This window comes from Balaenoptera ricei, chromosome 5 (genome assembly GCF_028023285.1).
Source record: "Balaenoptera ricei isolate mBalRic1 chromosome 5, mBalRic1.hap2, whole genome shotgun sequence".
Taxonomy (NCBI): domain Eukaryota; kingdom Metazoa; phylum Chordata; class Mammalia; order Artiodactyla; family Balaenopteridae; genus Balaenoptera; species Balaenoptera ricei.
The window spans coordinates 116,184,242-116,207,419 of NC_082643.1; the positions used below are offsets into that span (position 1 = coordinate 116,184,242).

Consider the following 23,178-nt stretch of genomic DNA (forward strand, 5'->3'; position numbering starts at 1 on the left):
AGTTCCACGTGTAGATGTATTTCTGATGTATCTGTGGGGAGGAAGGTGATCTCCGCATCTTACTCTTCCGCCATCTTCTCCGACTCCCCCGAAAATAATTTTTTAAGAATTCCTACTTAGTGGGTGGCCTGCTGGCCCGGTGGTGGGCAGGGCGCAAGGGCCGAGGCTGTGGTTTTGTCCCAGGCTCACCTGGCTGAGGGTCGTGAGAAGGCCCGGAGGCGAACTTGATGAGGAGCCCTGCAACCTGTGCCCTGGTGAAGATCAACCCGGCCACAGCCGGCCAGGAGCCGGCTCTCTGTGAAAATGGCAGGGCCGGAGCTGCTGCTCGACTCCAACATCTGCCTCTGGGTGGTCCTGCCCATCGTTATCATCACCTTCTTCATGGGCATGATTTGCCACTACATGTCCATCCTGCTGCAGAGTGACAAGAAGCTCACCCAGGAACAAGTCTCTGACAGTCAAGTCCTAATTTGAAGCAGAGTCCTCAGCGAAAATGGAAAATACATTCCCAAGCAGTCTTTCCTGACACGAAAATATTACTTCAACAACCCAGAGGATGGGTTTTTTTCAAAAAACTAAAAGGAAGGTTGTGCCTCCTTCTCCTGTGACTGATCCCACTATGCTCACCAACATGATGAAAGGCAATGTCACAAATGTCCTCCCTATGATTCTTATTGGTGGATGGATCAACATGACATTTTCAGGCTTTGTCATAACCAGGGTCCTGTTTCCACTGACCCTCTGTTTTAAGCCTATGCTACAGCAAGAAATTGAACTACTCACATTAGATGCCTCCTGGGTGAGTTCTGCATCCTGGTATTTCCTCAGTGTCTTTGGGCTTTGGAGCATTTACTCTGTGATTTTGGGCCAAGATAATGCTGCTGACCAGTCACAGATAATGCAGGAACAGATGACTGGAGCAGCCATGGCCATGCCCGCAGACACCAACAAAGCTTTTAAGACAGAGTGGGAAGCTTTGGAGCTGACGGACCACTAGTGGGCACTAGATGGTGTCAGAAAGGAGCTCATGGCCAAAGACCTCCACTTCGAAGCCATGTTCAAAAAGGAATGACAGACCTCTATTTTTTTGAAGACGAAGCAGGGGTTAGCTGTGTCAGGGACTCGGAGTAGCGCTTAACCTTGTAACTTTTGTTTGAGCTGGAGCCTCTTGGAATAAAAAGGGGGATGCATGAGCCGGCGGGTGTGCAACAAGGATTGTTCTTGTCTGAGCCGGGTTCCCCTTTATGTTTGAGACCAGAGGAAACATGAAGAGTGTGTGCTGGGTGACTTGCCCAGAAACAGCTATTTTTGAAATATTTTAAATTTTCCTTCTGGTGACTCTAGTAATAAAAGTAAGAGAGAGGGGGGAACTCAAGCTAGTGATAATATATAAAACTTAGCAAAAATTCAGAAATTTCAGAAAAAATGTTGTCAGTTAAACCTAATTATTATGTACAGTCATTCTGAATTCTAAACCACAGTGAACTCCTGTTTTCTTGGGATCCAAAAAAAAAAAAAAAAAAAAAAAAAAGAATTCCTACTTAATTAAACGCTAGTAATAAGAAAAGCAGCCAACATTTTCTCATTGTGATTTGATAAAGACCAGAAATATCCACACTTCAGGATTTACCTGTTGATTATACTCCCCAGTTTGTGTCCCATACTAAAAACTTAGAGGACTGGGTATGAATTGGTAGGTCTAGACCGGCTCCTGCATATGGGAAGAAGTGTGTCGCCTCTTCTCATGGTCTCATCCTGCACGACCTGCTTCAGACAGGCACTCTGGGCTCCTTCACATCCATTTGTATTACTAGCAACAGGGGTTCTGTTTAATAGCATGCTTAATGGGTTGTGTTCTGCTATGAAGAGGATGCTAAGGTATTTTTCCTTCACTTATCTAAAAATAACATAAATGTATTGTGTTTCTATCCCATAACTTACTTTGATGATACACCTTTGAAATGTTTTACATGTTATCATTCATGCAATATCTAGGTGTGATGAATCTGGTATAGTTCTGTGCTGGTTAAGCTATCAGTAGATCCATAATACACCTATATGGTGCTTTCCTCTTTCTGTTTTGGTATAAAAAACTTGCAAATGTAAGAATTGGGAGAGACAGTAATGTTATTTGTGTAAGGGTGTGCACACTGTGTGTGTCTTTGTGTATATGTGTATGACCATCAGATTGCCTGGTTTAATTTTTCCTCCTTGACCAAGTGCGTGCTTCCAAGTCTTTAATGAGTGTTACACTAACATAGTGAGAAGAACTCAAACTAAGCTGCAGAAACAGCCCAAAGGAAGCAACTTCAAAGCTAAGACAAACCCTTTCTCTTGGTACACTTAAAATAAACAAACCAAGTCACCTTGGATCATTATTCCCCTATTTACAAGTAATTAGCTTGGCAAAAAAGGAGCAAAAATAATAGAGATGCCTTTACATTTCTAAATTACTACCTATGACTTTCCATATTCAATTTATTATAATTTGGGGAAAATCATGATACACAGATATCCTCCATTAGCATGAACCCAGGTTTTCCCACTTCAAAACCCAGAATAGAGGGTATTTATAATCTTTGTTTCCTATCTACCCCTTCAATTAGAATGGTATAGCAGAGAGATTTCTACATAAGAAGTGAAAAAGTGCATTTTAACCAGTAAATTGGTTCTATCCAAAACATTTGATTATTTTGCTTTTCCTCTTTTTTTTTAGAATGTAATGAGTTAAAAACCTGCATCCTGGGTAAGACGATGTTGGAGCAGGATGCATGTACATGGGTCTGATCTTGGGAGAAGGCCTGTGAATTTTTTTAAGTCATAGAATTATACTAAAATGATCTGGACAAGATGTAATTTTTAAAAGTCAAGTTGAGTTTACTTAGAAAAGCTGCAATTTAGTCTTTCCTCTCTGCTCTATCCTTATATTATTTCAAAATATGGATTTTTCAGGACACACATAGAAGGAAGCAAACGTATTTGCATTTATAACAAAAGGAAACTCATCAATATTCTTTATGTAATTTCATTCTACTTTCTAAGTCAATTGGATATATTTTTAATTTACAATTTATATTTAATATTACCATTATCAAAACAATTAGAACTCTTCTTTAGTTACAGATCAAAAAATACAAAAATTAAAACAACAACCAAACTAAAATAAAGGCATCGGTATAAAGTAAAATAACTTTTAAGGACAAATTTTTGGCCACCATGCATATAAATAAAAAAGAGATGTTTTAAGAACAGAGCATTATGGGAAAAAAAATAACTTGACAAAGCTTGTTTATCTGCCATTGATATTTCTCAACACATCTAATTTTCTATTTTAATTTTTAGTTTCCTGGTTAGTTTTATGGTGGACGCCCGAGGTGGTGCTATGCGAGGATGCAGACACAATGGGCTCCGCATCATCATTCCACCTCGGAAATGTACTGCCCCAACACGAGTCACCTGCCGACTGGTCAAACGCCATAGACTGGCGACAATGCCTCCAATGGTGGAAGGAGAAGGCCTGGCCAGTCGCCTGATTGAAGTCGGACCTTCGGGTGCTCAGTTCCTTGGGTAAGGGTTTCTGATAAACCTCCCACTTAGTCACCGATGAGCTTGTGTCCTCCACATGAAATCACTAGGATGGAATGGAAAAAGGTACGTCAAAACATTTTGAAAGAAGATTGGCCCCTATGAAATTTTTTTAAGAATTGGAAGTAATGCCTCAATGCTTGACTCCACTTAAATGCCTCTTATTTTAAGGCATTAATGGGTTAAACATTCAGGTTAACTATTACTCTTTCTCTTTGAATGTGATAGTACATGCTAGACTCCCAATATGAATAATCATCTTTTTGGTCGATAGTAGGAATTTTTTTAATCTGAGATTTAAGTGATGAAGTCATAGAGAAAAAAATACAGTTGGCCCTTGAACAATGCAGGGGTTAGAGGTGCTGACCCTCCACACAGTCGAAACTTTGCATACACCTTAGAGTCGGCCTGTGTGGTTCTGTAATATTTACTATTGAAAAAAATCAGGGCATAAGTGGACCTGCCTAGTCGTTCAAAGGTCAACTGTACTAGTCTATTCCAAACATAAAGTCTTGTATAGTTACAAAACAGAATCATTATCTTAGCTTTGGGGAGCAGTGTTCTTTATAGAACATCCAAAAATTTAGTCTATGTGATTTGTCTTTTCTGTTGTCAAAATTGCTACCTTGAGTCTTATAATTATACTGGCATTTTATTTAGGCATAGTGTTCATTAAGAGGACCAAATCAAGAATAACTTTCACTATGCTCATTTTAGCAATTTTGAGCAGAAATAAACATTTCTTCTTTCTTCTGTTTGTTTGTATGGCTGCTATTATATTAAGTGGTATCTCAGTATGCCAAGAAGTGAGTAGCTACTGCTGAAAACTGACAAAACGATGAAGTTTTGGAGGGGGACAAGTTTCAAAATATTTTGAAACAAATCAATTGTATTTAAGTCTCGTCATATCAACTCTTTGTGCTCAAAAACTGGGAGAAAATCCTATTAATCATGAACTCTTGCTTTGCCAGTGTCATACTGGGGAGAGGATTTCTTGCTTTAGAACTCAGGAAATGTTCTAAAGCCTTGTAATTTGGAGCAAACTGTTAACAGGTTGCTCCAAATTATGTTCACACGTGAAAAGGGGTGTGTCTGTATTTCCCAATTATGGAAACCACCCCCCATGTCCTCCTATCAGACAGACCAGAGATTTAGAAGGAGCCTGTGAAGTTCTGGGTTGCATCAGAAGATGCCATTATGGTTGGAGTAATTCCCCAGTGGTTCCTTTCATTCTGTATGTACCAGGTCCTTTCCCCTCCCTCATGTGCAGGTAGTTGTAGGCTTTTTAATACTCGTCACATCTGTTGAGGAATATCCATGAAAACTTCTGGCCTTGCTATGGAGTCAGAGTTTTTACTACATCCCCAACAGCTCTGTCTTTCCAGTGGAGCATATTTTTTTCTTTTTTGGCTCATGCCCTGGCGGTGAACCTAAGTACGGACAGATCCGACCCACACGCTCCCTCCTTCCACGCGCCTCCATTGTACACTCTGGGTCTCTGTTCTTGCTCTTTGTGACCAATGGAGGGGGCAGAACCAAATGCAGTGTGAAACCAAACTTCACCCTGTTCATCAGCTGGTGATGCTGGGGTTCTGTGGAAAACAACACCTGAAGCTTACTTATGTTCTTTCCTTCACTGCTGCTTTGGATGTACTCAGTAAACTTCACCTGCCAACGGCTCCTCCCCCACTTAATGAGGGAGAAAGTTTGGTCAGCCGCATCCTTCAGCTGGGGCCTCCTGGAACCAAATTCCTTGGGTAGGAGTGACTTAAAACAAATTGATGGCTGCTGGCCCCCATTCTTCTCTTTCTTCTGCAATATGATTTCTCTTTTTGTCATTGTGCCCATGACATGTCCCTCTCTATGATTTAAATTCTGTATAACCTATCTTTAGTGGACCATTTCTGACCCTTGTGGTATGTGACTTTTATTTTCGAGTGATGTTTTTCTATCTTTTCCCTTAAAGTGCTGTGACCTTCATTTTCGTTTAAAGCATGAGATCTACCTAGTTGTACTATGTGCTAGTTATGATGTGATTATGATAAATTTGGAGTCTGTATCAAAGCAACCTGGACTGAAAAATCAAAAGCCTCTCTAAATTTTGAGAGCGACCTAAAAACAGTAGGGCAGTGCATGTTCTGGATCCTGAATATAATAGGCATTGGACACAAATTGGGCTGCCTGCTGAGGTGCTCAATTAGGGCCACACTGTGTACGCATGCCTATTGTTTTCTTGAATGGAGAAAATATAAGGAAAAAAATCCCATGAGTGCATGTCTTTCTAGTTACCAAGTAGTTGACTTTTCTGACATCTCCTCATTTACAACACATCAAATTATGCAGCATATGAGCCATTTTCCCTCTTAAACCATTTTGTCACTTTGTACCTTGTAGAAAACGTTTTAAGAGATTGGCACACCTCATAGATATGCATGTACATTTCTTTTGGTTAAATGTGTTATCCTTACATTTATCAAAGGAGAAGTTCCAGAATGCCACATGCACTCACAGAGAAACATCATTGGCTTAAGGTAGCAGCATGGCCCTGACGATTGGTGCCCCTGAGGTGAAGTGCTAGCTACCATGGGACCATTTGCTAGCCTCAGGGCTTCAGAGGATGGCCCACTAGGTCCCTGTCCCCAGAAAGAGAAGAATTCCAGGTCACTTTGCAACAGACAGAGTCAAGGTGCTTGTCTCGCTATTGGTTAGCTCCTGTCCACACTGAATGTTCTGCCTTACTGTGTCAGGCCTGTGATCGTGGAGATCCCTCATTTTGCTGCCCTTCGAGGAAAAGAGAGGGAACTAGTTGTCCTGCGCAGTGAGAATGGGGACAGCTGGAAAGAGCATTACTGCGAATACACTGAAGACGAACTGAATGAAATCCTTAATGGCATGGATGAAGGTACTTCATATTAAAGGTTTTAAAAGAACTCTGAAGCGAAAGCATGATAATGATGCGTTTCTTTATGTCCTACGGGCGTGTGTGTGTGTGTGTGTGTTGCCTAATCCAGCTTGGGTCTGCTCGTCCTTGCACAGTAAAGCCAATCTACTGATCCCGGGTTGTGGTGAAGGAAAGTGCGGTGTTTATTGCAGGTACCAAACAAGGAGTCTGGGTCTTTTGAGCATTAGCTGCCCAGACTCCTTGTTTGGCACCTGCAATAAATGCCACAATTTCCTTCACCACAACCTGGTGTCAGTAGATTGGCTCTACTGCACAAGGGTAAGCAGACCCAAGTTTGGTTTAGTAACTAATGTGTCCCTTTGTTATTTTACCACAGCAAGTATTCCGGTATGTTCCAATGGTGATGCATTGGAGTATACAATATATTTGTCTAGTCTTACTTTTGTTACATTTGGGAAAATAAAATCGTTAATAGTAAATATCTCATTTTAATAAAGAGATACAGCCCATCTCTATCTTTAGTGCAAAGTTTTCTAAAACGTGAGATAGAATAGATATTTTTGTTTCATAACAAAACGAACTGATACTGGATAATAAATCCATGATTTTAAAAAATGCCTAACTTGAACGTTTAGATATTTAAGACACTGATAAAAAGTGTTAAGCTTTTCTGTAGGAAAACCTACATATAACCATGACCACTGCATTATAGGATAATATAATTTTTAACTTTTTATTAAGGAGATAGGAAAATTAAGTTCACTCACACTTTATATATAATTTGAACAGGGAGTTAGGGTTGAATTTCATATACAAACCTACACATATAGTTAAGGAACCTATTTTTCATTAGGGCTTTAATCTCTGTAAATCCCAATTCCAGTTTAGGCCATTTAGCCCCATGTTGAAATATCTTAGTTTGACTAGAGGGAGGTGGCTCATTCTTAGGCCTCCTGAGGTTGCACAGAGATGAGGTCTCTCAGTCCTGATAACTGCAGATATGTTGCACTTTATGTAACTACACAAATAGGGCAAGTTCTTTGCCTAAGTGCCAAGAGCCTACCAGAGTTTGCACAGAGGTAGACACACAGCTGTGTGGCTGTTTGTCAAGTTTTATCAGTCTTCCAGGACCACCGGCTGTAGCTTCAGGTATGGCTCATGAATAGTAAAGTGTAGCCTGATAGCAGCTGCTCTAACATTTCTTTCTGCACCCTGCTGAGATCGAATAAGAAGAGAGGCGAGGCTTACCCTATCCAAGAGGTCGATGGAAGAGGAAATTATGCCTTCTAGATGTGTAGGTCAGCATCTTCCATGCAAGACGAAAAGATCAGGATTCTTACTGATAAAGCTTGTTCTGTGCAGTATTTAGCTGCTTCTACTCCTTGAAACAATTTCTTTTGCTTGCATTTAGTTTAGGATATTTCCATCTGAAGTATTTACCTGTCATTAACACTGCCATCTTGTCCTTGGATGGGGACCCACTCTTATAACTTTTTACATATGTAAAAGGCTCATTCTAAAACAGAGAATTGGATTTGTATATTTTTATGTTCATTATGTGTGGTAACCTGTTCTTTTATAAGTATAAGCTAGTATTTGCCAATGCATCGATCTTCAATCATGAATGATCAGATCCTGGGACTTCTTACTTTTGCTATCTAGTTATATTCAATAGTTAAGAAAAACATGGTTGCAGTTCATGCCTCTATAAGAATCGTAAATGATTTCTAAAAATGAATAAATTTCCATAATCCCTTAAAATTCAGTGATCCACTTAGTTCAAATTTTCAGCATTTTAAACCAGTCAGATTTATTGTATTGCCCTACATATTTACACTAATACAATTTATAAAGAGCCCAGTATCCCATTCTCCTGATGATAGATGATCTGTTTGGTAAGTTAATGGTTTCAGGGGAATATTGAAGCCCTGAATTTATAGTCACTGATTTTTCTTTTAATATCCACAGTGATTATCTCAGAGACAACCATGCCACTGGAATGAACACACAAACACGAATCTTACCCTTCCAAGACAGATTTTATTCCTGCACTGCTCCCCTGAGAACTGAAAGGGCCGTATTACTTCTTAAAACCACAATAACTGGGTTTTGGGCTAACTTTGAAATTTGCAAAGAAAAGGAGCCCATAACAAATTTCCTCTCCATCATGTTGAGCCGGGAATAGAACAGGTTCATTTTTATTCCAGGTTTGCCCTCAAACCCCCTCATTTACAAAGGCAGCCCTGCAATACCGCATTTAGAACTAGATGCTTTTCTTTCACAGTGCCCTGGAAAGACCTAGTTTCCACAAAGAGAGAAAATGTGCCAGCTAAATGCTGACAGGTCTTCAAAGATTGCAGTCGTTTTTCTGGTGTTGTTAGGATAGCCTTACTTTTTAAATTTTCCTATTATTTGAAAAAGGAAGCGTTTTGTTACAACACCTGTTCACTATTAACTATGCCAGTGAGTCTGCTAGAATGCTTTCAGAAGGAAATCCTTGCTATATGAAGATGGGTCATTTCTTGTCTCAGTGCTGGATAGCCCGGAAGACCTAGAAAAGAAACGGATCTGCCGCATCATCACCCGTGACTTCCCACAGTACTTTGCAGTGGTGTCTCGCATCAAACAGGACAGCAACCTGATTGGCCCAGAGGGAGGCGTGCTGAGCAGCACAGTGGTACCCCAGGTGCAGGCCGTCTTCCCAGAGGGGGCACTAACCAAGCGGATCCGTGTAGGCCTACAGGTATGCCCACATCAAGATGCAAGTTAACTGAACATGGATTTTATTCCAGTGATTAAAAATCAACTTTTCAAATGGGAATTAAATGGCTAAAGAATCAAATTATTCCTGGGTGAGCAAAAGCTGCCCTAGGAGATCATATGTCTCATAAAGTTTTAGATGAGTGTTTGGTAACAGCAGTAAACTTTCAGTTGCCATATTTGAAGCCAGAAAACTGATTTATGAAATAAAGAGCAATGCATTAAGAAATTTGACATGGAATATAATGATATATTGTTAATTTTAATTTTTTTTTTCTTTTAAAAGGCTCAACCTATGCACAGTGAGTTGGTTAAGAAGATCCTAGGCAACAAAGCTACCTTCAGCCCTATAGTCACTTTGGAACCTAGAAGAAGAAAATTTCACAAGCCAATTACCATGACCATTCCTGTCCCCAAAGCTTCAAGTGATGTCATGTTGAATGGTTTTGGGGGAGATGCACCAACCTTAAGATTACTATGCAGCATCACAGGTGAGTCACATGTGACTACTGTAGTAGAAAGTTCTGAAAGAAGAAACTTAGATTGTTGTAAATATTAAATTACTTTGGTCATAAGATGCCTGCAAGGTTATATGCATTAATTCAGGAAAGGCACTCTAACTAGGGGAAAGGAAATGAACTAATATTTACTAAATAAAGCCTGTATGCGAAACTTTTAGACACTTCATACACATTGTTGTTTTTATCTCCACAGTAGCCCTGTGAGGAAACTTTAATCCTATTTTGCTGAAAAGGAAACCAAGATTGAGAGAAGTTCTCTAACTTGCCTGAGATTATACCGTAAATATCTAGCAGAGTTGAGATTCAAACCCAAGCCCATATTCCTCAAAACCCAAGCTTTAAGCCTTCTTTGAAGACATCATCCTATACCTGTTGAAAAATAAATAATATCTTGAATAATTATACCCAATAATTCAAACTTTTCTGTCCAGGAATTGGTTATGTCTTTATCATTGATCTGCTGAACTAACTTTGGAAAAACAAAATGAAGGTTTTTAATGATTAACTGAATTTTGGTCTTTTCAATTGGAAGTTGTAATAGCTTTCAGTCAGCTACTAAACTCCAGAAAGACATTCCCAGAATATTGGTTGTCTCTGCCAATAATACCACCACAAATGGTGAGAGGTAAAAAATCCATACAAGTAACCTGTGTTAGAACTACATAATTTGGCTGATAATTTCCCTAATTAACAATAATTACATGGTATTGGCTTTTAGTAAATATTCATAGTGTTGTCAGTAGGAATAATGACCATCTCTGCTAGCTTAAGTATTGTTAGAATTTTTTTTTCATTTCTCCTTCATATTAGCAGAAATGTTTACCCTTTTTTTAGTCTCTCTTTCATTCTTCCTTATTAATGTTTTTTCTGTACTCTTGATAGCAAATCATTGAGACTTTACCGCATAAGTTTAATAATATGACATAATTTTAAAGTACATTGACTAAAATGAGGGTAGTGGGAAATCATATGCTTCACCTATGGCCTCCTCCCAATTACTCATTTCTGGTTATTACATAGCATTCCTGGGTATCTTTCCCATACTTTTTGGTCCATGTGTATTTGATTAACCTTCCTACAATGTGCAGCATAATAGAGTGGAAGCAAAACAAGTCAGATTGAAAAATGTCCTTGGCACATCCTGCCCTTATAGATGATAAAATGAAGATACCACATGGGCCTAGGCACCATCTGATCTAGTTATTCCAGCCCTCTGTCTTTGGATGGATTTGTAGTAAACAATTTCTTTAATTTATCTATTAATTTTTACAAATATGTTAACCTAGGTGTTTGGATTTTTCTGTTTTGCTCTGTTATATTTTATGGTCCTGCTTACAGTGTATATTTTAGAGGCCTCCAAGAATAAGTTTCCGTGACCTTTGTTTGATAACTCATTCCCTTCTTTAAGAAACCTTAGTCAACATTTGTTTTCATCTCAAACATACATTTCTCCTGCAGTGCTTGAAGACACTTTTGTCCTATCTATGCCAACTTAATTTCTCAGTAGAAATAAAAGCCAGCATCACCCTCCATAGTGATTTGTCTGTGTACAGAGATCATCCTTTGGCATTCAATCATTTGCTCATTCACTTTGCAGTATTTATTGAGCTCTTAATATTTTCCAAGCACTTTTTTGCCAGCCTTCAATTACAAATTGAGGGGAAATTTTCTTTCTTGAACATAATTGCCTAAAATACGAAGTTAAAGAACAAAAGAATATTTGGATTTTTGTTTTAACAAAGCATTCGGCTCCTTGGTTGGTCAAAGGATCTTTTAAAATCATCAATTGTATATAATTCAAAATTATCTTCAGAGCCTCGCAATTACAATAAACGCTTTAGCATGTCAGGCAGAGAATAGAGTGCCTAGTAATTTGAAGCAGTTATTCAAATGACCTCCCTTAAATTTAGTTCCGTGAAGTGTGGTGTTTGCTGTTTGTTTTCAATGCGTCATTTTTTAGCATACAGTTTTTAGTCATTTTGCTTCCAATGTATCACCGTGAAGGGTGAGTGAACATAGCCAGAACCACAAAGACTTTATTTTACAATGCAGGGTCTGGAGTTTTGCCTAATTTTTTTCAACAATCATATTATTTCAGGTGGAACCACCCCTGCTCAGTGGGAAGATATTACAGGAACTACGCCATTAACATTTGTCAATGAATGTGTTTCCTTTACAACCAATGTGTCTGCCAGGTATGGTTATACTGCACAGAAAAACCTACTGTGAAATTGTGTGCCCCCGATGTCTTTCATTTTGTTCCTTACATTCTTTAAAAGTCATTTTTTTGGTATGGTTTTAAATATGGTCTGCATTTACCTTCATATTATAAACTAGACCTGCCAGTAAATGTAATAGTGATAATGCAATAACAAAGTACAGCCAGTCAGATTAAAATCTAAAGAAAATAAATGATTGTTGGCTATTACTGTATGACCCAGACTCTGGTTTTAGCAGCCACTGTTGATTTTTCCAGTCCCAAAGGTCTTAGGAATGATAGATTTCCTGCTGTCAACAAAATAGCCTGAACTACTTTTTCCAACAGAATGATAACCAAAACACAAAGTATATCATGGTTTGCTTAAACAGTGTAGAGGTTTCGGTGATGCTTATGCATCATAGCACATTTACATATTGCCCACTTATGTATCACACATCTTTAAAAAGCTTAAGCTATTTAGTTTTATTGCATGTGTATACACTAACTCAGTTTATTAATATGAGTTCTCCTTTGCATGATCGTTAATGGATTGCCAAGCATTTTCCCATTTATTTAATTTGATTACTACAACAACTTTGCGACTTAAGAAGGGCAAGAGGCATTATGTCCATTTTACAGATGAGAAAACTGAAGTTGAGAGTGGTTAAAGCTTAAATTCTTATTCAGGGGGGAAAAAAGATAGATGCATGAATAACAGTGCACAGCAATAGCTGGGTGAGGTGACACATGTTTATAGTTCGAGCCACCCAGAGGGCTCAACTTTGAGTCTCCGGTTCTATGTGTCAGTGTGCCCTGCCACTCAGGCATCCACGCTCTAATGCCAGAAAATGACAAGTTCTGAATGGAAAGGTACAAAAGAGGTACTAAAAGAATTCAGAGGAGGGTGTTTGCATCAGGGTGGTCACAGAGGGTGTCTGAGAAGAGGTGACTCATGGGATAGGTAGGAACCTAACAGGCAGATATATAAAAGTGGAAAAGACAGTAACATGAGCCAAGATGCAGAAGGGCATTGGGGGCTGGCAACAGTGGAGTCTCTAATTCAGCAATAATGCTGGAATGTTGGTTAACAACATTATTTACAGAAGGCCTTGTAGGATAGACCAAGAAATCATGAGTTATTATGTTATTGTATTAATAATTTAAGTTTTTCAGACAATTGAAGAAGCAGTGAATAAAGTATAGTTGAATCAGTATAAAGAGGAAGGTAATATTGAGTGCCTGCCAAGAGCCAGGAACTATGCTGAACCTTCAACACATTACAGTAAATGAAATAGGACAGACCCAAAAGGACAGGTATTGCATGTAAATGAGGTACCTAGAATAGGCACATTCATAGAGACGGAAAGTTTAATAGAGGTTACCAGGGGCTGAGGTGAAGGGGAAAATTTGAAGTGATTGTTTAATGGGTATAGTGTTTCTGTTTGGGATGATGAAAAAGTTCTGGAAATGGAGAGTGGTCATATTGCACAGTATTGTAAACGTACTTAATGCCAATGAATCGCACCCTTAAGAATGGTTAAAATGCTAAGTTTTGTATTACGTATATTTTATCACAATTAAAAAGAAGAAGAGAGATGGGTCAGGAACTGAAGGAAAGAAAGGCTAAGAAGATAAGGAAATTTCAGAATACCTAAAGATTATGGGCAATGAGTCAGGGAAGGAGAGTGATCATTGATGGAGAAAGGTTTCAAAGCAAGAGGATGTGGAATAAATCTTTGAAGTGTATGAATAGCAAATTGAGAGAATGGCCGTCTGATGGTCTCTGCTTTCTCAGTGAAGTTACCTTTCTGAGGGTCTGAGGTGAGGGGGAAGGTCCAAGGGTGTCATAAAGGTTTAGCACCATTACTGTACTGAATAAAATGGTATCTGAGGAAAAAGTTGCCAAAATATGTCACAGATTTAGCTGAGGCTAGAAATCATAAATTAGTCACAAAGCTAATAATTTCTTCTATTAATTGTATTAAGCAATATTTAGGAGTTCTGAAGCAAATGCAGATTTTTTTTTAAGTGGCTGGGTTGATCCAACTTTGGTGACTATGAGTCCTTTGGAAAAGAATGATGGAATGAGGAAAAAAGCTAGGTAGATTTTGTTGAAAAGAGTTTCAGGAAATGAAATGAAGAACAGGAGGGGCAATCATGGAAAATAGAAACTCATCCAGCGAGATACTTGTCATAATGTCCAATACTGGGCTTATACCACTAAAGGATTCTAAACCCTGAAGCTATATTTCAGGAGATTGAATACTCAGAAGAGTTTCCAAGGGAAAAAATTACAAACACAGTATCTAATAGTTGACCTTAAGCACCTGGTATCTCTTTTTCTCTTCCCCTCACCTGCTTCCTCCTTCCCATCTGTCCTCCTACTTTTCTTCCCTTCCCTATCTTTCTTTCCCTTCCTTTTTACTTCCTCTTATTGTCTCCTTTTCTTGCTCCCTTCTTTTTCCAAGAAGCATTTAATGATTACTTTGATCATATTGAAGGAACTGACTTGTTTTTCATTCAGTTGGCTTTCCTTATTCACAGTCGTAGAACCCACTGATACAGAGGGCTGACTGTATTCCACCATTTTAAATAAGGGACTTGAGCATCTATGGATTTTGGTATCTGCGGAGTTCCAGGAACCAGTCCTCCATATATACCGAGGGCTATCTGTATGTTAAATTTCAGATAACTGACCTTATTTTATTTTATAGGTTCTGGCTGATAGATTGTCGACAAATCCAGGAGTCTGTTACCTTTGCATCACAAGTGTATAGAGAAATTATTTGTGTACCATATATGGCCAAATTTGTAGTGTTTGCCAAATCACATGACCCCATTGAAGCCAGGTTGAGGTGTTTCTGCATGACTGATGATAAAGTGGATAAGACGCTTGAACAACAAGAAAACTTTGCTGAGGTGGCCAGAAGCAGGGATGTGGAGGTACTGTATTTGAAAAACCAATTTTTGTTAATATGTTGTTTATACCTTTATTAATAAATTATATTTAAAATAGTATACCATAAATAGAGCCATCAAAAAAAAAGACCAGTTGACATCTTGATCAGTTAGAAGGTCAAGGTCTAAAATCAGCCATTTTTAGCCAGTTTGGACCTATTCAATTGGGATAGTCTCAGTGTATGTGAGGAGGTAAAACGACTCTTAAAGATTATTGTGGGAAAAATTATATGTCATTGATAAATTCAAAGTATGTAAATGAATATAGCAATTTATATGTTTTTATCTTTCCTTGTTATTATTTTTTGAGATGAATATTTATTTGATTTCTTTTTTATTATTATTATTATTTAATAGTGAAGAAAACAGTCCAGGAAGTATATACTTCATTTAAATGTGAAAGTATGATATCCAGGGCTTTTCTACATTACTTTTTCTTATTTCAGAATTTTCCATCAGTGTGGGCCTTTGGATATTGAACTCAAGTAACCTGACTCATTGTGATGTCAAAAAGGAATTTAAATTTAGGATTTAAAGATATATTGGTTTGCGAAGGTAACATGTTAGAGGATTAGAAATGAGACCATTAATATTAAATGCCACTATACATTTGAAGATTCCCGTTACTAGTAAGAAGAGGGAGTGCTGGTACGTGCTTTGTCACAGATAAGACCAAATGTCAGTCAGGAGTTTAAAGATTATTGTATGCACATTTTAAGAATTTTAATGTTCCAGGTAATACTACCACTTCTTCATGTAAATAACAAGTAATAATTACAGCTATTATATTCTGTGTTGTTTTTCTCTATTTCCACCAGGTATTAGAAGGAAAACCCATCTATGTTGATTGTTTTGGCAACCTGGTGCCATTAACCAAGAGTGGCCAACATCATATATTCAGTTTTTTTGCCTTCAAAGAAAACAGACTTCCTCTCTTTGTCAAGGTAATATATACATGGAACTTTGTAATGCATTTAATTCAAGATCAAGTAAAGCTTTGACTTCCTTTAGTAGAAGAAAATATTTGCTTTTCAGTCATTTCCAGTGATTTTTTTAAACCATTTCTGTAAAATTTTCAAGTCCTAGAAAACCAACCATTTTTAAAAATTTCAAATTCAACCTTAATTTTTAGTTATAGACTATGTTTAAGGCTAAGAATGAGGGACAGATAGACAATTCATTAATTAGAAAAACTGGCAATTCTTTTCCAAATTTTAAGGGAAGTCTCTCTCTCTCTCTCTTTTTTTTTTTTTTTTACTATTGTTTCTTTTAAATATTTGTGCTTAAATTTTTAAAACTTGTGATTTCACAATTGTAGAGACCAAAAGAGTTCTTAGTGACAAATATTTGTAATAAAGAGCTCTCAAAAGACCCATGATCTCACTTAATCTATTACGAGATTATCCCAGGTATAGCTATAGACTAGATATACTTTCATAAACTCATTCAAAAAACATTTATGGAGACACTTCAGTGTACCATAAATTTGTTGTCCCTCTTTAGGAATATTAATCCACATTAGGAATTTGGCAGTAACATATACAAGTTTTATCCTAGATTCCCAGTTCTAAAGAGGGACAGAAATGGATATGAGTGAGAGATTCGTGAAATTGAAGTAATAATTCTATTTAAGTTTTAATAAGTCTGTTAAGTTTTCTCCAGATCTCTACTGCAGGCTTTCGTTGTGCCATTTCTGGTTCAGTTGTTTTGCCTGATTAAAGAAAGGCTCTTACAGATCACACATTAAGCAGTAACTGCTGAGGGGCAATGGATCCATTTAACACAAACAGCTGTATAATTGTGCTAATATTTGATATTATTGATGTGCAAAAGTCATTTTATAACCAACACAATATAAAAATAGGAAAACGACTTAAATAAACATTTCTCCAAACAAGATATACAAAGGGCCAATAAGCACATGAAAAGATGCTCAACAACTTAAGTAAATTCAAACTAAAACCACGGTGAGATCCCACTTCATACCCATTGGGTTGGCTATTATCAAAAACAAACAAACAAATAAACAGAAAATAACAAATGTCGGTAAAGATGTGGAGAAATTGGGATCCTGATGCATTGATTGCTGGTGGGAATGTAAAATGATGCAGCCACTGTGGAAAACAGTATGGCAGTTCCTCAAAAAGTTAAACATAGAATTAGCATTTGATCCAGCAATTCCTGAAGAATTGAAAGCAGGGACTCGGTTACTTGCAATGTTCATAGCAGCATTTTCCCAGTAGTCAAAAGGTGGAAACATCCCAAATACCCATCCACAGATGAATGGATAAACAAAATGTGGTATATGCATACAATGGAATATTATTCAGCCTTAAAATGAGTGAAATTAGCCAGACACAAAAGACAAATATTGTATGTTCCCACTTACATGAGGTACCTAGAGTAGTCAAATGCAGAGTCAGAAAATAGAATGGTGGTTACCAGGGGATCGGGGAAGGAAGGAATGGGAAGTTAATGGAAACAGTTTCAGTTTGTGAAGGTGAAAACATTCTGAAGATGCATGGTGGTAATAGTTATATAACAGTGTGAATGTACTTAATGCTACTAAACTGTGCATGTAAAAACGGTTGAAATGATGTTTTATGAATAATTTAACACAAGTTTTTAAAAAGAACGAAATTCTGATGTATGTTGCAACGTGAATGTATAACTCTACCTATACGAGGCACTTAGAAGGGACAAATTTATAGCAACAGAAGGTTGAATAGAGGTTACTAGGTGCTGGGGGAGGAGTAGAATGGGGAATTATTGCTTAATGGGTACAGAGTTGCTGTTTGGGATGATGGAAAATTCTGCATAGTAGTGATGATTGCACAACTTTGTGAATGTGCTTCATGACACTGAATTGTATGCTTGAAAATGGTAAGTGGGTAAACGAAAATGGTAAATTTTATGTTATGTATATTTTACCACATTTTTTTAAGCTAAATGATTTTTTTTAACCATTCTAAATGATAATAGGAAAGGGAAAAAGGAACACCTCCAAATCCTTATTTAGCATTATCTAATGATTTTTCCTGATTCTTTTGAGTATCTCATTAAAATAAATAGTGTGCATCATATGGGTGAAGCATGTATGCCTTTCTTGTTCAAGGTACGTGATACAACTCAGGAACCTTGCGGACGACTATCATTTATGAAAGAGCCAAAATCTACAAGAGGCCTGGTGCATCAAGCTATTTGCAACTTAAACATCACCCTGCCAATTTATGCGAAGGTATTGTAATCTGCTGTAGTGCAATTCAGGGAGTATAGGATTTGATTTTCAAATTCTTTAGAATAAATAAAAGCAAAGATACTGAATGCAACCATGTATAACAGTCATTTTTGATACGCTGTCCAATTTATGATTTTCCATTTAAGTAAGGGAAAAAGTAGCTCTACCTTATTTCACATTAAATTCACTTTGATGGAAAATTTTCTGTAAATACATATTGGATATGGAAGAGAGAAAATTCGAATTTAAGATTTAATTTTTTGGACTAATTTTTAAAAATTAAATAATTCACTTTGATTTCTTATTGTTTTTATGTGCCCTCCTGGCACCATACTAGTACATTTCACCCTACCAAAACTTTATGAGTCTATTAGCTTCGATTTACTACCAGTTCACAGGTGGATTATGTATTATGAAATTCAGAGCAACAACAGGATGTTTTACCTTGTTGCTAAAATAATTATTTGTTCATCTTGTAACCTATTGTTTTAGGAGCATCAAATTAATTTTTCAACTCTTTTAACATGATTAGTATATAAAATACTCGCATGTTATAGGAGTAGATTTGAAACATAGTTGAAAGGAAAATTCATTAATTCTTGACCCAAATCTACCTACAGATATTACTTTCTAGTCAAACCTCTCCCCATTATAGAATTCTTTGATTACTCTGATCAAATCAAAGAAGGCAAGGGGGATGAATTAAATGTTGGGGAGAACTTTATTTATTATTAAAAAAATGTTTAACCAGTATCCATTTTTAATGGAAAGCTCCCACATGGCAATTTATAGGAGGTTATAGCAAGTTATCAGTGTGAATTTTAGAGGTTGGGAAGTGGGATGAGTAGTGGCAGGTGAGACCTGGAGGAGAGGTAGAAGTATACTTAACATCCTAAATCTTGACTCTGCAATACAAAACATTTCCTATACTTCTTTTTATTCACCACAGTATATTTTTCTTACTTAATTATTCTTATAAATTAGAGGTCAGTCACATAGAGATAAGCGTGTAGTATCATGTTTAACATTGTAAATTCTTATTAAATGATAAAAATTAAATGAAATACCAGTATCTGTTTACATAAATTTACATATTATTCCAAGAATTAGAATACAGCAATAGGTATATTGATCCAGTAAGTGTACTGTAATTGCACTCCAATGGTACAGAATGTACTTTGGGGTTTGTAGTGCGGATCACTTTTGAGTCACTGAAGCAGAATACCAAATAAGAACCACAAAGAAATATGTACTGCTGGGGCGATCCACCTAAGTGATATGTAAAGATGAATGAGCTTTGTCTCAGATTTCAATGAGCTTTCAATGTGCTATAAAAGAAAGCATTTAGTTTATTATTACTTTTTATTTCTAAGTCAAGATATATCAGACACAGTTATTAATGCTGTGATGGTCCAGGACAACTTTCCATGTAGTAACTCAAAACAAAAGAAAAAATTGCCAAACAGTATATAGTTCAGATATATTTTAGAACTTAGTAGCTCTTTATTATAATAGAACTCCTAAATATTGCCTGTGTATTGAAAATATTTTCACCATATGTTTATTTGTGGCTTTTAACACTTTTAGCCAATATCTGTAATGGCTGAGATATTGTCATCACCATTTCTGTAGATATATGCCATCAAATCCATTAAATGTCAAACTTTGAGGCTGCTGGTAACTGAGCATCTGAAATTAGTATATTTATAATTTTAGTTCTTTTGTCTAGTAGATTAGTCTATTTATAATCTTGGTTCGTCTCTTGAATCTACAGACATTTGCATTTAAATCAATCTTCTTTAATTTTTGTGCTTGTTTTCTATACACTGTTATTAAGAAAAAATACAAGTACGCTGATGTATGCTTACCTATTGATATCTGGGGTCAGGGTATTTAGTCTTGTCTTTTCTTCTAAATACTCTCTACTCTTCCTGCTCTCTTTTTTCCATCTTGCATGGCATCTTGGGGCGGCAAGGAATCAGAGTCAGATCAAGAACAGGAGGAAGAGGTAATTGTGTGGCATTGTCACTTGTTAATGGCTGTGTTATTGCTATAACCACTGATAAGAACACGTGGTTACCTGTGTTCTTAGAAGGGTTACACCGTTGTCCTTAGTAATTAAAGGGTCACGATCTTACTTAACCTCTCTGAGCCTGTTTTCTCATCTTATGGACTGATTTCAGAGGACAGTAAAATTTCCCTGTAAATTGTTACCTGTCTTTATGCAGCAATATAGATTTCTCTACCAAGAGCTGAAGACCAAAACCATTATCTCAGTGGTTCTCAAAGTTTGGTCTGGAGACACCTGGAGGTCAAAACTCTTTCCTTAATAGTACTGAAACATTATTTGCCTTTTAGCTCCCATATCCTCACAGGCTACATAGGAGTCTTCCAGAGGCTCCATTACATGTGATGACATCATCACCCTGACACTCTGGAACGTGTGCTTGTGTATACTTGGGTTCTTGTATATTCTCAGCTTTCATTTGTAATACAGATATTTATTTATATATGTTAAACATAAACAGAAGTTCTTCAGACTCCTCAGTATTTTTTTAGGAGTGTAAAGGGGGTTTAATAACAAAAAGTTTGAGAACCACTGAAATAAAAAACTTTAAGGAGCATATAGTTCATCCATTTGACTATACTAATATTATAATGCAGGACTCTACATATAATGAGCACTTCTTATAAGGTAAATTCTTTACTAAGTGCTCCACATACCCCACCAACACTGATCTCACAATCACCCTATGAGGTGTGTGCTGTCATATCATAGATGATATGTGACAGATGAAGAAAATGAGTCTTAGAGAGGTTACCTTGAATAAATAGCCATTTGAATTATACCTGCTTCGATCATCAAAGCAAGTATGTGTTTGTTTCCCTTATAAAGGTCTGAAAATGCCCAAACATTATCATAGAAATGAAAGAAATCTTTGGAAAAGTCCTTACACTTAACTGATTAACATATTGCTTCCTGTTTCTAAGATAGACAAATGGAATTGTTATTAGTTGCACGTAAATGTTGTCAAATATACTAATTTTATTTTTTAATGTTGTTCTGTTGGATTTAAAATACAAAACCATAAAGAAAAACATCATAATCACCCTTGTACTCACCAGCTTAAAATGTAAGGCCTTATCGGTTCATAGACTGCCCCTGAATTCACTTCTTTACTGATGCCCAGGCAGTGGAGCAGGATGAGAGGGGTGATTATAGACTCATTGTCCTGCCATGTATAACCGGATACACAGTAAACTTATGACAAGACTGAAGTCATTTTTCTCCCTCAACTGTGTGGTCACTCTTTGTCTCTCATATTCAATTTCCTTTTTGTAGTTGGTGACTCAGTCCCCAAGCTGTTCAAGATGATACCTGCATACCTTGTTGAAAGAGCAACACAATTATGAAACCAACTTTGCTATGTTCAAATGAGTTCTTCCATTAGGCTTATGATTTTTCTATTGAGTATTTTCAGGAGCTATTCAGGGCGACAGATCCAGTTTGTATTCTTTTCAGCATTTGGAATTCTGACTTATAACTAATAATGAAACTACTTCTGTAGAATGTAACACCCTGGCATGCTCTTTGTTCTTTCCTTTCTCTCAACTAAATTGACACTTACTGTTTAAAACCGACTTCACTTTTTTCCTGGCCTTTTCCGTAATATGTATTTCTAACATCAAACACACCTGCATCATACCTTCCCAGGAGTAACATGTTAGAAAGGACTTTCCACCCAGAGTGTCTAGAAAGGAGATTTGTTTTTTCAAAGTTAGGATAAGAATCAGAGACTCTAGGGAAGAACGGTAACAAATTACTCTGACCTTCCTCTAGCTTATGGCATTTCCCATGTATATAAAATAGGAGCTTACTGTACACATCAGGGGCTGTGAGGCAAGATGCTATTTGTAACCATTCAATTTATGTATGTTTTCTTTCAGATCGATATGACATCAGAAAAAAGTAAGATTTTAAATAAAATTGAGTTTGTTTGAAAGCTGGCTACAATAAAGAAAAGCATGAATCAAGATGCAAGCTAGTTGCCATTACTAACCACTATAATAATTATGTTTTTATATTATCCTTATTAATCATTAATATTTATTTAGAAGAGCAGCTTGGCCAGTTAAATTATGACTATATCTAATTTGTGAGCTAATTAGCAGTAAAATGCAATGATTATTCATCTAAGCATTCACTTTCTTTTAGATCCCTGTTAACCCTGCTATTGCTGTTATGCTTGTTTAGAAACCCACCCTACCGTTTTTGTCCATTTGTTAGCATAACATTGTCATCTCATTTTTTTAAAGCTCTGACATGACAGTATCACTTTTTATATCAAGCAACAACTGACATCAGTAGAGAGCTCATTATTTATGTAGGCTACACCTGCAAAAGTGATACTGTCTTAATAGTTTTCAGCTAAAGCTAACTCTCCCCTCACCCCACCCCGACCCCTACCCCTTGCACCTCTTACTGTGGTGAAGTATAACTGACTTTTCTAGGGCTGAGGTCTAATGGACTTTTGTGAAAACTTTCTGAAAAAAATAAGAACCAGAAAAGCAAAAATTAAAACCTCCTGGATGAAATTATTAATCACAACAGTATGTCATAATAGTGCTAATTTTAAATAATGATGCAAAGCCTAAACGTAATCTAGTACAAAGATAACTGGTTTTTACAGACTTGGAGAGAGCTATCTTAGAGTTCATTTCAGGTTTGTAACATTCAATTAAATTTTTAGTTTGTTGGACTGTTTCTGGTGACTCTAGCTTCTTATGTGGAAGAGGTTGAGTTTTTCAGGTTTTCTTCTTGCTTTTCTGACCCAAATGCTCTAGAAAAAATCTAATTTTTAATGCTTATTTATTTTGATTCACTGTATTTCAGGGTGCTATTCCCAGAAGGAGAAAACTTAGAACCATGTTTAATATGGTCATCAGGCCCTATGCAATAATCTTCAGGCTTTTTTTTTTCCCTTTTTTTGAATTCCTAGCACAATGTAATTTT

The 23,178-nt window shown here is 36.8% G+C and overlaps 1 protein-coding gene and 1 pseudogene across 41 annotated transcripts in view; both read left to right on the plus strand.

The window, feature by feature from the left end:
- The window catches only part of ANK2 (ankyrin 2), a 695,510-nt gene that overhangs the window by 642,376 nt on the left and 29,956 nt on the right, over window positions 1–23,178 (plus strand). For 37 of the 41 annotated variants that reach the window (XM_059923449.1, XM_059923446.1, XM_059923454.1 and 34 more), the window contains 10 exons: window positions 3,343–3,567; window positions 6,333–6,487; window positions 9,019–9,230; window positions 9,534–9,738; window positions 11,867–11,963; window positions 14,683–14,911; window positions 15,745–15,870; window positions 18,042–18,164; window positions 20,140–20,172; window positions 22,113–22,134. In XM_059923449.1, coding sequence (XP_059779432.1) covers window positions 3,343–3,567; window positions 6,333–6,487; window positions 9,019–9,230; window positions 9,534–9,738; window positions 11,867–11,963; window positions 14,683–14,911; window positions 15,745–15,870; window positions 18,042–18,164; window positions 20,140–20,172; window positions 22,113–22,134 — 1,427 coding nt within the window. The remainder of the gene's footprint in view (window positions 1–3,342; window positions 3,568–6,332; window positions 6,488–9,018; window positions 9,231–9,533; window positions 9,739–11,866; window positions 11,964–14,682; window positions 14,912–15,744; window positions 15,871–18,041; window positions 18,165–20,139; window positions 20,173–22,112; window positions 22,135–23,178) is intronic. The other 4 variants (XM_059923459.1, XM_059923469.1, XM_059923461.1 and 1 more) reach the window with 1 other exon arrangement.
- On the plus strand, window positions 206–1,004 carry LOC132366092 (ER membrane protein complex subunit 3-like; annotated as a pseudogene).